General features: G+C 42.5%; 1 protein-coding gene across 2 annotated transcripts in view; it reads left to right on the forward strand.

Annotated features, from left to right (window-relative positions):
- The first annotated feature begins 786 nt into the window (after nucleotides 1-786).
- Nucleotides 787-16,357, forward strand: part of VRK2 (VRK serine/threonine kinase 2) — a 70,906-nt gene continuing 55,335 nt past the window's right edge. For both annotated transcript variants that reach the window (XM_033145124.1, XM_033145126.1), the window contains exons 1-2: nucleotides 787-854; nucleotides 4,653-4,793. In XM_033145124.1, the coding sequence (XP_033001015.1) occupies nucleotides 4,658-4,793 (136 nt within the window). In that variant the 5' untranslated portion in view covers nucleotides 787-854; nucleotides 4,653-4,657. The remainder of the gene's footprint in view (nucleotides 855-4,652; nucleotides 4,794-16,357) is intronic.

Below are 16,357 nucleotides of genomic sequence, written 5' to 3' on the forward strand. Positions count from 1 at the left end.
AGCCGCCCAGAGTGGCTGGGGAAATCCAGCCAGATGGGCGGGGTACAAATAATAAATATTATTATTATTATTATTATTATTGGGTCACCGGTCACGAAGAGTCGGACACGACTGAATGACTGAACAACAACAACAACATTCTGCATACAGTTATAGGTGGGTAGCCGTGTTGGTCTGCCATAGTCAAAACAAAATAAAATAAAAAATTCTTTCCAGTAGCACCTTAGAGACCAACTAAGTTCTGCACATTCTGCATGTGCAAATGGCTTTAGATACCTATTAGGTCCATAAATTACTACCAAGCATATATTCAACACACAAAAAAACCCAGCGACAATAGGTTGTTGACAAAGGACAGCTGGACATAAAAGGACCCCATTACCTTCAGTAGCTTAGGGCCTCATGAAATGTAAATCCGGCCCTGGGGGTTGGTCTGGATGAACCCTCGTGCCCCCCTTTCCAACAACCCGCGATTCCGCGATCGCATCCTCGCGCGCGCTGGAGCCGGGGGTTTGTTTGTTTGCTGAGGAGGCGTGTCCGCCGCCTCCGCTTCCGATAGGCTGCTCTCGGAGACGGGGGCGGGGCGGGCGCGCGCTCGCGGACACTCCCCCCACCCCACCCGCCTCCCAGCAGCCGGCCGGCCGGTACCTCCTTGGAGTCGGTCCTGCCGGGCCACGTGACGAGGCTCCTTGGCGCGGGAGCGGCGCTCTGACCGACAGCCGTCACGCTCGGCCGCCCATTCGCCCGTCGCCTCAGGAAGGAGAGGAAGGAAGCGGAGAGGAGGAGGAGGAAGATACAAAGTTTCCAGCGGGGAGAGAGAGACTTCCCCGAGCCCCGGAGCCTTTCTCCCGGCGGTAGGCTGAGGACTTGGCGGCGGCCTCTCCCAAAAGAAGGGGAGGAGGGGGCAGAAGTAGGCGCTGAATAAGGGTGGGGTCCCCCTGAAAGTTTGGGGTGACTTGGAAGTTTGAGCTAGGCCAGGGCAGGGGGAGGCCGGGCCGCAACAAACAACCCCCCCCCCCACCATAGAAGCACTGCCGGATTTACGTACAGTATAGCTAAACCAGCTATAGCTTAGGGCCCCACTCTCTTGGCCCCCCCCCAAAAAAAAATAAAGGGGGGGAAAAACGCTGGATGTACATTTCCAATATATAAGATAAAAAAAATAAAACAACAAAACCTACATAAAGCAACAGTGTTTTGTGTTGTGTAGGTTCCTATGATGTAAGTAATGGGCCCCCGGACATTTTAATTACAGGTATGTAGCCGTGTTGGTCGAAACAAAAAAATAAAAATAAAAAATTCCTTCCAGTAGCACCTTCGAGACCAACTATATTGGTATGAACTTTCGTGTGCATGCACACTTCTTCGGTTTTGGTCATTTTAAGTTAGAGCTTAATTATTTCACTATTAAAATACTTCTTAATTGTATTTCAGCTCAACGACTTTGATAAAATACATATTTTGTTATGTGCAAATGGGTTTAGATACCTATTAGGTCCATACATTGCCATACAGCATATATCCAACACACAAACACACACACAAAAACAGTGAGAGTTTGTTGCTGACAAAGGACAGCTGGACATATAAAGGGCCCCATTACCTTCAGTAGCTTAAGGCCTCATCAAACCTAAATTCGGCCCTGAATGGTAGCATCGGAAGGGACTCTCAGGAGTCATCTAGTCTAACCCCCCCAGCAAAGCTAAAAGTATCCCCGAGGGAGGGCCAGCCAACCTCCTGGTTTAAAAAAATCTCCAGTGTGGTGGCAAAATCCCAATGGAGCAGAAAAAAGACTATTTATGTATGCAACCACAGCTGCTCGGATGTTATTGGCCCAGAGATGGAAAGAAGTCCCTACCAGAGAAGAATGGCAGATTTAAGTTGATGGGTTATGCCAAAATGGCAAAAATGACCGGAAGAATCAGAAATTTTAATAAGGAATGGGGGAAATTGATAATTTATCTTAAAAACCATTCTAAACAGTTAAAATCGTTAGTTGGATTGGACTAACACATGTAGTTTAAAGTTGAATTTTGGATATAATAGATGCGTAAAAGATTTGGATTATTATAAAAGATGCAGGAGGAAATGATCAGCAATAAGACCCACAAAGGGGAGGCGGGAAGTCCAGGACATTCTTTGGAATCTTGTTTTTATGCTGTTTCTTGGATATGTGATTGTAAAACATGAATATGAAAAACCAAATAAATATTCTTTTTAAAGGGGGGAATCTCCAGTGAAAATCTCCTGGCAAATTGACTGTTCCGGCTGAGGCTGGTGGGTGGGAGTTGGGAGGGCAGCAGCATCTGGGTGGGCCACAGGCTCCCCACCCCTCACGCCAAGCTTGGCAGTGTCTTTCCTCAGTTTCGTCAAAGAAATAATGGACTCTGTGGTCCGCTTCTCTACCCTTCTGTCTCCAGGCTCTTTGCAAATTTAGATTTTATATACATATATATATATAGGTAATGCAAAAAAAAATCACCGACATTTTTTGGAAGTGGAAGCTGGGGTGAAATATTGCAGCAGTAGAGTGGTGGTTTCAGCCAGCCAGCCCCTTCCAGGGTACTCCATTCCATTCCTCCCCACTTGCTTCCCCTCCCTTGGGAAAACACAGATATTCTGCATCCACTAGGTATGCTCTTTCAGCTGCTCTGGGCGGTTCCCTTTTGAGTTTTCTTCCCACTCCTTTTTAGGGTTGGGATTCTCTGCAAAATTTAGTGTCCTCCCTCCACAGGTTCTGTGGTGCATCCCTTTTGTGCAGGAGTGGCAGTGTTCACTTGGAGAATTAAGTTTGCTAGCTACTGGTAGTAGCATGCAGCTAGGTGTGGCTCATGTATTGCAAAGACTCCTGGGAGTTGAGTGGTGAGATGCTTGTTTGTTTTTTTAAAAAGTGACTGCAGCTGCAGTCCTATACTCACTTAGGGCAGATCCACGCCACACATTTAAAGCACATGATTTTCCTCAAAGAACCATGGGAATTGTAATTCCCTCACGGAACTACAATTCCCAGTACTCTTAGCAAACCACAGTTCCCAGGATTCCTTAGGTGAAATCATGGTGCTTTAAATGTGCATTGAATGTGCTCTTAAATGCATGATGTGGTTATGTCCTGAGTTGGGAGCATAGCTGTCAACTTTTCCCTTTTTTAAGGGAAATTCCCTTATTCCGAATAGGTTTCCTCGCAAGAAAAGGGAAAAGTTGACAGCTATGGTTGGGAGTAAGTTTTGATAGCATTCAGCATGACATCTGAGTAGATATGCATATGGGATTTTTTTTTTAATGTTTCTTTCTCCTCTTGGTTTTAATGTATTTGTGTCAGGGTTTGGTCTGTCTGTCTGGTTTGTTTTAAGTCACTTTGCAAGGTAAAGCAACTAACAAATTTAAGAAATAAAAATTAAAAATGCAGTCTGGGCCAAATAAGAAGTCATGACCATGCACATATAAACCACTTACAACACATAACAGGTTTTTACTGCATGAGCAGAAACAGCAATAGATAACCATAGTTAGACTACAATGACAATTCTATTAATAAAGTTGATGTCCATGAACATTATATCAACAAACTTAACAATTCACGAATGCTCCATTGAATAAGCATTATTGTCTGGCTCCTTAAGTCAAGGTTGCAGTTGCCAAAATGGAATGTCTTGTTTCCATTTTGGGGCAAGACTGCTCTAAAGTCTTATTTTTCAAATGGTGGCCTGACTGCGATTGATTCTCAGTTAAACATCTGGCTAGTTCAGAAGACAACCTTGAGCTAGGTTAAGAGCTTTGAGAGCTTAAAGAAGGAAAGTCACTTGATCCAGAGACAGCCCACATTTATATTTGCCTATTCTGCTGGGGGGGGGAGCAATTTGGTTCTAGAAATTAATTCCAATTGTGCAGATAAAATATAACTGATAGAATTCTACAGGAAAGGGTATTAGTGTGTGAAAACAGTCCAGATCCAATGATTCCCCAGATAGTGGAGATGCCAGGTGCCATTACTTGGTCGCAAGTGGTTGAAAGCCAGGTGCAAAATGTGCCTGGCGCCTGGCTAATTTCGAGCACTGGGTAGAGTGACGCATTCAGTAAATAATATATAGATGAAACAACTAATCCAGAATCCAGCAGCTAGACTGGTGACTGGGAGCGGCTGCCGAGACCACATAACACCAGTCTTGAAAGACCTACATTGGCTCCCAGTACGTTTCTGAGCACAATTCAAAGTGTTGGTGCTGATCTTTAAAGCCCTAAACGGCCTCGGCCCAGTAGACCTGAAGGAGTGTCTCCGCCCCCATCGTTCTTCCCGGACACTGAGGTCCAGTGCCGAGGGTCTTCTGGTGGTTCCCTCACTGTGAGAAGCGAGGTTACAGGGAACTAGGCAGAGGGTCTTCTCGCTAATGGCACCCGCCCTGTGGAACGCCCTCCCACCAGATGTCAAAGAGAATAACAACTACCAGACTTTTAGGAGACATCTGAAGACAACCCTGTTTAGGGAAGCTTTTAATGTTTAATAGATTATTGTATTTTAATATTCTGTTTGAAGCCGCCCAGAGTGGCTGGGGAAACCCAACCAGATGGGCGGGGTATTAATAATAATAATAATAATAATAATAATATTAAGAACTTTTCATATGTGACTGTATTCCTTCTTTTCTCCCATTCAGGTGTGATGCCTCCTAAAAGGCATGGAAAAAGCAAACTCCCCACTCCTCTTCAAGAAGGGGTAATACTGAAAGATACCGAAAAAAGAGAGTGGAGACTAGGTCGTATGATTGGCCAGGGAGGATTTGGCCTAATCTACCTAGGTAAGGTGTAGATCATCACCTGAGTCGGTGCAATGTACTGCCTTTGCTGTTGGTGATTTCTGGGTGTTTGTTTTCCTTCCTTATAATTGTTAGTTCTTCAATCTCTGTGTTGGTTTCATCTCTTAACTAGTTCAGTCTCTGTGTTGCTTTCAAACACAACTTTATAACCATAAGGCACAGTTTGGGGTACTTGAGAACTTTGCTCCTAAATCAGCCTATCCCAACCTGGTACCCTCCAGACATTTTGGATGACAACTTACGTTATCTCTGAGCACTGACTGTGCCTGGTGGAAGCTGTAGTCCAAAGAATATGGAGGACACCAGGCTGAGGAATGCTATCCTAGATTACCCTATTCCCGTCTCTAAATTATTCCCATACAATTTTTAACCCAGCACATATGCTGGTAATATGTAATTTCTGGGCGCTCACGACTACTACCCTAAATAGAAACACCGATGATATTCCTGACTCCTACAGCTTCAGAAACCGCTGTTTGAATTTCAGAGCTGACGTTACCCTTTAGGAGCAAAAGTGAATTGCTTTGGGATTTCTGGATGTCCGTCTTGGCACTGGAAGCTTAACTGGGCTATGCATGGTGTCTTCAGACACATCTCAGCTCCTGACCATCTGCTGTCCTTGTCCCCGTGCCCATTCAGAAGGTGGCATGCCAGTTTCAACAGGGTCTAGATGCCAATTCCACAACACATTCAGTGCCACAACTCGGTGCCAATTTAAGGGAAACATATCCTTGTGGATTGTCCGTAATCCACCTAACAGCAAGTATTTCTGCAGGTTCCTCTTTCTAACTCATCGGCTTGCATCTGTGCTGTTGGTTAACTGAATAAGGAACAAGGAACCTAAGAGACAGTGGCCAAATGAAATCGCTTCCACCTTGCGGGATAACGTCAGGAGTAGAAAAGGCTAAGGAGTAAACCCTGGAATGAAATCCCTAATAAGGTTGGGTCGCGCCTTGTACACCTCCTTCCAGCAACTCCTGCAGCCAAGCTGGTGCCTAACGTATTGCTCTGTTTTCCTTTGGATCACATCAGCAAGGCCGGGAGCGGTCATCTGGGCAGCCCAGGGCCTCCATACACACTGCCAAGCCTGCGGTTTGACTTCACCCCTGGAGGCACACTCCATTGTCTCTCAACACTGACAGGTGCCAATAACAATAGATTGAATTTCACTTCAACATTGGCATCTGTCTGCATGCACCCAAATAATCATGTCACGCTGAAAGACTGGCTGTTTTGTGGGGATGAGAGATTTTGCAGCCAGGATCTGGCTTGATTACATGCACGAAGGAGACAGTGAAGAAGATGGGTCTGCAGAAACATAGACCTATGGGGAGAGCAGAAGGAATCCCCCAAAGCCTATGAGAGAAGACGTTACTAGACAATTACAGCCTTGATATCAGATAGTTCTGTCTGTATAGATCTTCTCTCAAAAGTAACATAATATTTCCCTCGAGCTCTGCATGCCTCAAGCTTAAGTAAAACTCTTAACCACAGACTGAGCTTCAGTTAATGTCTTTTGTGCATGTTAAGACTTTCACAACGTTGTTGTTTTAGAAAGACAAAGGTCTACTAGACCATATTTAAGTTGAGTTTGAAAAAATTGCCATTTAAAAAAAAAACTTTCTGGTTCTGAAATATGCCTTCCTAGCATGGTTATTGTGATGTTAGTGCAGTGTTTCTAAAACTTGGGTCCCCAGCTGTTGTTCCACTGCAGTTCCCATCGTTCTTGACCACTGGACCTGCTAGCTAGGGATGATGGGAGTTGTAGTCCAACAACAGTTGGGGACCTAAGTTTGAGAACACACTCCAGTATGTAAACCTAGCAGAAGAATAATTTCTGAGGAACACTGGTTAAAAAAACCCACCCACCCTGTGTATGTGCACGTACACAAATACACTTTCTTGAGGCCATCAGTGTTTGCAAAATGAGCATCTGTTGCCAAAACCTCCAGCAGCAGCAGTGAGATCAGCTGTGGACAGGAGTTGGGGAATTCTATTTAATTGCCAATAGGCATAGCTTTTTTTGCTCTCCCCCAGTGTGCAAACTTTGCCTGCAAAACCCGACTCCCTAAGATCTATGGCAGACACTTTTCTCCATTATATTCCAAGAGATGATTGCCGCGAAAATGAACCGCTGTAAGTGAAAGCTGGCAGGCTCCAGCTGGCAGACCAAACCAGCAAGTTAACTTTGTCGGACTTGTGGGTGCTGTGGTGCCAGGCTGTCAGTGAGCGGGGAGGCGGAGGATGGCAATTTCCTCCAGGAATGTGCTCCAATGTTGCTGCTTGCTTATTAAAACTAATAAAAGCTTCCGGTTAGGTGCCGGTCAATGGCGGACGGGAGTCCGACGGCTCCGTCCTCCGACAGGCTTTAGGGACTTCCGTGCCTGCGCCACGGGTCCCTTAAAGCCACGGGAAGAGCGTCCCGTGGACCTGAGCTTCGTGGGTCCCAGACGTGCCGTCTCCGTTCCCGATTGACCCTCGTAAGGGGGAGAATCGGGCGAGCGGAGCGCCGGCACGGGACTGAAGAAGCGTCTGCCTGCGGAGGATCAAAGCAGCGATCCCGCCAGACACGAGCACCCGGCACTTCCTGCATAGAGACTTCCAAAGAAACTCTGTAAGTTAAAAATTGGATCATTTTTACAAGATTTAAGAGCACTGCTTGCAGAGGAATTGTAAAAGGAAGCCTGTTCCCTTTGAACTGTTTGCGCGAGCTTGGTAGCGCTAAAAGATCAAAGCCGCGACTAACGGAAAAGTTTTGCGAACTTTTTAAAAGTTGATTAAAAGTTATTTAAAGGATGCTTAAAGACTTAAAAACAGTTGATATGGCAAAAGAAGATGCCCCTCACCCTCTGGATTAGGATTCCGGGTCAGTAGCGGGCTGTAATACATTGTTGCCATTTTTTCTTTGTGGGTGTTTCAGTGACTGTTTACCAGTGGAGACATTTTGACTTTTTTGTAACCAGCTACAAGCTACTTTGTGGACTTTGGTGGTAACACTGCAAGCTAGGAACGGTGACTGGCTTGGGCTATTTGAAAATAGACTCTTCTTGGCTTTAAGGAATTTATATTTTGGAAAATCAAAACCCTTTGCCTAAAAGTTGGACTTTCAGGACTGGTGTGGGCTCCTGGCTCAGCAGCCTCTTTGTTCTCAGGACTGAGCTGCTGGCCACCTGGTGTTTATTTTTGGGACTGTTGGCCTTCTGCTGTGAATGTCTGAGATTGTTACTACAGAAACTGGAGTGACCTTGAGATTACAGCTGCAGAGCCCACAAGGAATGGAACTTAGATCTAAAGGAACTGGCTCTGAAAAAAGAAAAGGCTCTGTTTCCCTTACTCTACAGGAACAAATGGAGAAACTAGTTGCCAGCGTTGCAGAAATTGCAGCAGGATTGAAAAGCGTGACTGATGGATTGAAGCAAACACAAGACCAAGTTTCTTCAGGAAATACAGCAGTGAATTCAGCAATAGAAAAATTACAAGCTGATATAAAAGCTGATATTAAAAATTCTACGCAGACCCTAGAAAAATCTATTGGACAAATTGAGGAGAACGTAAGGAAGAACAGAGAAGAGATTAATAGGATTGGGCAAGAGGTGGCCACCCTGAAAAAGGATTCAGAGGAAATTAAAGTGGTCAAGGAAAAAATAAAAAAGGTGGAGGAAAAATTAGACAATTTAGATTTGGAACAGATAGAGAATATTGGAACACGACAGAGGTCTGTGGAAGAGTCCCTTGCGTTTCTGCAACTACATCAAAGAGAGGGCAACATCCGCCTAAGAAATCTTCCAGAAGTGGAAGGGGAAGATTTAAAAGACTACATAGTGAAGCTATTTTCAGGATTTTGGGAGATAGAAGAAATTAACGTCTCAGCGCGCATAGTGAAGGCCTTCAGATTTGGTCCAAGAGGTTCCAGAGGAAAGAAAAGTAACAAAACAGTCAGTGACTGTTTGATTGTGTGTCACGATCGACACGATAGAGATTTCTTTCTGGATTGCCATTACAGAAATAACCTGGTGGTAGAACAGAATAAAGTAATTTTTTATAAGGACATCCCCAGATTTTTCCTCGATAAAAGAATTCCTTACAACGATTTGGCAACTGAGCTTAGAAAAAGGAAAATCCCCTTCAGTTGGGAATTCCCAGAAGGCCTGGCATTCACGTTTGAAGGAAAAAAGATAAGAATAAGGTCCCTGGCGGAGAAACAGAAGTTTTTGGACAAGCACCTGGAACAATTTAAAGGCACACCACTCGACCCAGCACAATTCTACAGGTTCCCAGAGGTACTCCCACCACCGCCGGGACCACCACCAAGTCTACCAAGTCCAGGCAAGGATCCAGAGGAAGGCAAGAAAGGAGAAGCAACTGGAGGAGAAGATTAGAGAAAGGAAAATGGCGCTCAAGTTGATGACATGGAATGTCCGGGGATTGAACCAGAGACCAAAGAGACGCAGAGTGTTTTACAGCATAGAAAAGAAGAATTTGGATATAATATGTCTACAGGAAACCCACATAGTTCGGCGTCACAGAAGATTGTTACAGAACAAAAAATTAGGCCAAGAATTCATATCATCGGACAAGGTCAAGAAGAGAGGAGTAGTGATTTATGCAAAGGAGAAATATAGCCCAAGACAGCTATTTAAAGATGAAGAAGGGAGATATATCGCAATTGAAATTAACGTACAAGGCGAAAAATTTTTAATTCTGGGACTCTACGCACCAAATGATGGAAAGTCGATTTTTCACAAAAAAATCCATGACTTGCTGTTGGATTATTTGGACTATAAGGTAGTTTGCCTTGGAGACTTTAATGGGGCAGTTTCCACATTAATGGACAGATCTCAAAGAACAAAATTAACAAATGATGGGAAACTCCCAAAGACTTTTTTTGAAATGGTGGACAATTTGAACCTGGTAGATGCTTGGAGATTAAAAAACCCCACAGAAACAGAGGCAACGTACTTTAGTGAATCTCAGCAGTCATGGTCGAGGATAGACTACGTCTGGATCTCGAATGAATTGGCTCCAAAATTACAAAAAGCAGAAATCGGTCCTAAAACGCTTTCAGATCACAATCCGGTACAGGTAAACCTAAAAATGATTTCCAAGGACTCTTTTAGGTGGAGAATGGATGATGCATTGATGAGAGATACCAAGCTAGTAGAAAGAGCGGCGAAAAAGATGAAAGAATATTTTCAAATCAATTGGAACTCAGATGTGGAGAAAAGGACTGCCTGGGATGCAAGTAAGGCGGTAATGAGAGGATTCCTCATTAGTGAAAAGGCAAAAAAGAAGAAACAACAAAGTGCAGAGATGGAGAGATTGTTGAAATTAATCAAAGAAAAGGAAAAAGAACTAAGAGGACATCCTAGATGTGTTAAAATTCAAAAAGAAATCAAATATCTGCAATCCCAATATGCCAATATTATGAATCAAGATATCGAATGGAAAGTGAAAATGATGAAACAAAGAACATTTGAATCTGCAAATAAATGCGGAAAACTACTAGCTTGGCAATTAAAGAAAAGACAAAAGGCAAATGTCATCAGCAAATTGGTAGTAAATGGAAAAAATGTAGAGAAACCGGAGGAAATCAGATGGTGTTTTCAGAGATTCTATAAACAACTGTACAAGGAGGAGAAGACAGATGACGCAGAGATAGACCGATTCCTGGAGAAGAATGGATTGCAAAAGGTCCCAGAGGAAAAACTAACAACTCTCAACCACCCAATAACGACACAAGAAATAGAAGATGCAATAAACAACATGCAACTGGGGAAGGCTCCAGGACCGGACGGATTAACAGCAAAATATTACAAGACATTGAAAGATTGGCTATCACAGCCGTTAAGAGAAACTTGCAATAGAATACTAGAAGGAGATAGGGCACCAGAGACGTGGAAAGAAGCCTTTATCACACTGATCTTAAAACCAGATACTGATAAGACTTTAATGAAAAACTATCGTCCAATATCCCTTTTGAATGTGGATTATAAAATCTTTGCAAATGTTTTGGCTACAAGGTTGAAAAGAGTGTTGAAAGATTATATACATAGAGACCAAGCAGGTTTCTTGCCAGGAAGGCAAATAAGTAATAATACGAGGATTATTGTGGACATTCTAGAAAAACTGGAGAGAGACATAAATATAGATGCAGCACTATTGTTTGTTGATGCAGAGAAAGCTTTTGATAAAGTATCTTGGACATTCATGAAAAAGAATTTGGAAAAGATGGGAGTTGGAGAAAAATTTTTAAATGGCATAAAGGCCATTTATACAGAACAAAGAGCTAAAGTTATTGTAAACAGTGTGATATCGGAGGAGATTGAAGTAGAGAAAGGAACAAGACAAGGGTGCCCTATCTCCCCTTTACTTTTTATCACGGTCCTGGAAGTCCTTCTGAATATGATTCGGAAAGATAAACAGACAAAAGGAATTAAAGTGGGAGAGAAGGAATACAAATTACGTGCCTTCGCGGATGATTTGATGCTATCCCTGCAAGAACCAGAAGGCAGTGTCCCCAGAGCCTTGGAATTAATTGAACAATTCGGACTTGTAGCTGGCTTCAAATTAAATAAGCAGAAAACCAAAGTTTTAGGTAAAAATATGAGTGCAGAACAGATCCAAAGAATTCAAGAAGCCACCGGCCTCAATTTTGTTAAATCCGTAAAATATCTAGGTATCAATCTCACAAGTAAGAACTTGAACCTGTATAAGGACAATTATGAAAAACTGTGGATGGAGATAAAAAAAGACATGGAGATTTGGACAAGACTCAAACTGTCGTTAATGGGAAGAATAGCAGTGGTTAAAATGAATGTCCTACCAAGGATGCTGTTTTTATTCCAAGCCATACCAATTTTGGATAAATTAGACTGTTTCAAAAAATGGCAAAAGGACCTATCGAAATTTATATGGCAGGGCAAAAAGCCTAGAATAAAATTTAAGATTTTAACAGACTCTAAAGACAGAGGAGGCTTTGCCCTGCCGGACTTAAGGCTTTACTTTGAAGCTGCGGCCTTTTGCTGGTTAAAGGATTGGTTTAAACTAGACAACGTGGATGTGTTGGACTTGGAGGGACACGATAATATGTTTGGATGGCATGCATACCTTTGGTATGACAAGGCTAAAATCCACAGAACTTTTAAGTCTCATATTGTGAGAAAATCCCTATATCAGGTATGGACTAGATACAAAGACTTGTTTGAGAGAAAGACCCCTAGATGGATCTCCCCAGTGGAGGCCAAGGCATATAAGAGACCGAATATGTCTGCAAACTGGTTAAGATATATGGACATACTGCAGCAGGAAGGGGACTCTTTAAAGCTAAAAAGCTATGATCAAGTAAAAAGTCAGGTCCCCGACTGGCTGCACTATTATCAGGTTTATGAAACATTTAAAATGGATAAAAAAATCGGTTTTCAAGTAGAAAAATCAAAACTGGAAACAGAGCTGATAGAATCGAACTTTAAAAACCTTTCCAAAATGTATAATCTTTTGCTAGAGTGGCATACAAAAGATGAATTGGTTAAATCTTCAATGATAGATTGGGCAAAAGATGTCGGACATAATATCATGATGGATGACTGGGAGAGATTGTGGCAAAAAGGTATTAAATTTACTGCTTGTCATGGTTTAAGAGAAAATATAATGAAAATGGTTTATAGATGGTACTTGACACCAGTTAAGATCGCTAAGATGAATACCAAAATGTCAGATGTATGTTGGAAATGTAAACATGCGAAAGGTACCTTTTTTCATATGTGGTGGTTGTGCCCAGTGGTAAGTGCCTTCTGGGACAAGATTTATAATGAGCTTAAGAAGGTAATGAAAGTTACCTTTTGTAAGAAACCAGAGGCATTTCTCCTGAGCATAACCAATGAAGAGATACCCAGTCAGGATAGAGTGTTTTTTATGTATGCCACAACAGCAGCTAGAATTTTATTGGCAAGAACATGGAAAGGTGAAGAGATACCAACGGTGGAGGAATGGCAGATGAAGATGATGGAATATATGGAACTCGCTGAACTGACCGTCAGAATCCGAGACCAGAGGGAGGGGAAGGCGTCGCAGGAGTGGAAAAAATTCAAAGACTATTTGGTTAAATCAGTTAATCTGAATATTTGAGCAGAATTAAACAGAATGTCGGCTTTGGTAGATATGTATTAGATATGAATGGTAAGAGGAATTGTTGTTATGTGAAAGATGTATGTGTCAAAATATGCTAAGATAGGTCGTTAAGATAAGATACATAGTTATTGAGATATTTGACCAAAAGAAAGCTAAGTATACTAAAATTTGGGTAAAAGTGAATTGAACAATATATAAAGCTACCTTGAAGAAGTATATGTTTTTTGAAGACAGTGGAGGGAACGGGGGAAGTCCCCAAACAGAGAAGTTAGAAACAAGAAATATATAAAGAAAGATAATGGTTAAGGTCTGTATATGTTTATTTTTATGTTTTTATTGTTGTTATTGTTCTGAATGTTGATTATGTTTATTGTTGATTATGTTTAATGTTTATTGTGTTTTTATTGATGTTTATGCTATGTGTTGTTCTTGTATTTTGTTCTCCTTTTTTTATTGGAAAATAATAAAATCTTATAAAAAAAAAAAAAAAAAAAACTAATAAAAGCTGTGGGGGAGCGCCATAGCTCAGTGGCAAAGAACATGCTCTGCATGCAGAACATCCTGGGCTCAGTCTCTCTAGATACGAGAGTGGAGGGAGACCAGTAGGAATAGGCAGTTCAGGTTTAGGGTGGTTGAATAGCTGGTGCCTATGGGTTTCGTTTGTGGAAAGGCTGTAGCTCACTAGTAGAGCATCAGCTTTGCATGCAGAAGGTCACAGGTTCAATCCCTAGCATTTCCAGGAAGTTCAGTTATATGTTCGATTTCATGTAGAGTTGTTAAAGGGTTTTCATTCAGGTGAAGGAAAAAGAAACCTAGGGGTTGACCGACGTACCGTGCAAAGGACCTGTGTTTGTACACACATGACCACTGGCCTTGTAGTTGTTCTCCAGAGGTTGCCGGACAGGGGTGGCCAGCTTCTTAAGCCGTGTCGAAGGGAGGGAGGCAGCTTACACTGTAGCACCCAGCTGCTTGCAAGCTGGTTAATCACATTTGTGTAGTAGAATCAGATTCTACTTCCGTTACACCACTTCTCATGAGCTTGTTCTTCAGAGAGGTTTTGCACTGCAACTCCCATTAACCCCAGCCAGCATGTTCTAGCTAGGGCTGATAGGACTTGTAGTGCAGAACATCTGGAGGGCAGCTGGTTGCTGGTGCTGCCTTGCACTTTTATTATTATTAAAAAAAGAGAGGTGTTCCAAGCTTCTTCCAAAGCCTAACACTTGGGAAATCACACGGTGTGCATTCTAGTGGGATAGGAAGGTGTTGGTGTAGCCAGAGGTGGAAGGAAACTGAAGTTGTGGGGGTGAGTCAACGAGTGGTGGTAAGGCAGTCAAGGTGTATCACCCGTGACTCATGTTAGGGAATCTTAGGCCATGTTCCTAACCTGCGGCATTCATACATCATGCTTTTCATTTGAGCATTCATTTTATCAGTGGAGGCACAGCTAATCTGCCTGGTATGACAGCTTTGACCGTTTCTGGACCACAGATTTTTCCTTTTCTTTTCTTTCAGTTTTCAGTTCATAAAATAACATTATCAGACGTAATGTTATTGGTAAAGTCCAGTTAAGTTGGGTTTGTATGGAAGGTGCTAATCAAAATCAATGATACCGTTTTCAATTATCTTCAATTCATTTTAATTTTATTGAAGAAATCATTATTCCTCAACAATCTGTTTTTCTTCCTTTAACAGACAAGTTTCTTCTTTTTTATTTCAAATAATGTTTGGTTGTAAGGTTGTAATTTTGGCTTTATTAATTATAGTTAAAAGCTTTAACTCAATAGTTCTATCTCTTTCTTGATCAGTTCAGTCCCAGTTACATTTTCATAAAGATATTTTAAAGTCTTTTATTCTTAAGATAATTTAAATTAAGTTTTTAAAGTTAATTTTAATTATAATATTTGCATAATGGCAGAAGCACTTAACGGTATGCATCAGTTTCATGTAAATATGGCCTTAGTCTCCAACTTCACTCAAGGACCAGTTCCTTTTTAGCACTGCCCTTAGTGTGATGCCCATGGTGTGGCCCTTCTGGGTGTCATTGGACCCCAAATCCCATATGCCCCGTGGAGGACCCTACGGCCTACAAACATTAACATCTTGGAGTTCCAGGCCTCAAGGAGGTTAGACTGGCCTCAACCAGCTCTCCAGCCAGTGTCCAGCTACAGCAAATTCATCACGAGAGAGAGAGAGAGAGAGAGAGAGAGAGAGAGAGAATTTTAAGCATTGAATTTTTCACCTGAGTTCTCATTCATCACAAATACAATTCTAGTTTATTGTAACGGAACCTTATCCTGCTCTCTTTGTTAGCCCAGAGAACCATTAAAATTTCACTTCAAAAAACAAAAAAAAACAGAGCCTGGTGGAACGCCCTGCCACAAGAGACCATGGCCCTGCGGGACTTGACATCTTTCTGCAGGGCCTGAAAAGCGGAGCTGTTCCGCCAGGCCTTTGGTCGGGTCCCAGTCTGACCCCTCTCCTCCTACAAGACCCTATATATGAGGCCTCTCTATCTCTTCTCACTGGCTCATATAAATAGCTGAGCCTGGTGAGTACCTAAGGTTCCCAACCCCTGTGGTTGTCGTTTAGTCGTTTAGTCTTCTCCGACTCTTCGTGACCCCTTGGACCAGAGCACGCCAATCACTCCTGTCTTCCACTTCCTCCCGCAGTTTGGTCAGACTCATGTTGGCAGCTTCAAGAACACTGTCCCACCATCTCGTCCTCTGGTGTCCCCTTCTCCTTGTGCCCTCCATCTTTCCCAACATCAGGGTCTTTTCCAGGGAGTCTTCTCTTCTCATGAGGTGGTCAAAGTATTGGAGCCTCAGCTTCAGGATCTGTCCTTCCAGTGAGCACTCAGGGCCGATTTCCTTGAGAATGGATAGGTTTGATCTTCTTGCAGTCCATGGGACTCTCAAGAGTCTCCTCCAGCACCATAATTCAAAAGCATCAATTATTTGGCGATCAGCCTTCTTTATGGTCCAGCTCTCATTTCCATACATCACTACTGGGAAAACCATAGCTTTAACTATACGGACCTTTGTCGGCAAGGAGATGTCTCTGCTTTTTAAGATGTTCTCCAGGTTTGTCATTGCTTCTCTCCCAAGAAGCAGGCATCTTTTAATTTCGTGACTGCTGCCACCATCTGCAGTGATCATGGAACCCAACCCCTACAGTCATACGTTAATTTGTCAGTTGCCTTCTGATCTTATTTGATTTTAATCCAATTTTAAGCTGTATTTCAGTCGATTGCCGAATTTTATGTTTTAATGTATTTATATTTTTATGTTAGCCGCCCTGAGCCCAGTTATGGCTGGGGAAGGCGGGATATAAATAAAATTTATTATTATTATTATTATTATTATTATTATTACCCCAGCCCTGCATGGCCAGCAGCATCTGGATGGCCACAGGGTATCTCC

This window comes from Lacerta agilis, chromosome 3, assembly GCF_009819535.1.
Source record: "Lacerta agilis isolate rLacAgi1 chromosome 3, rLacAgi1.pri, whole genome shotgun sequence".
In the NCBI taxonomy this organism is placed as follows: domain Eukaryota; kingdom Metazoa; phylum Chordata; class Lepidosauria; order Squamata; family Lacertidae; genus Lacerta; species Lacerta agilis.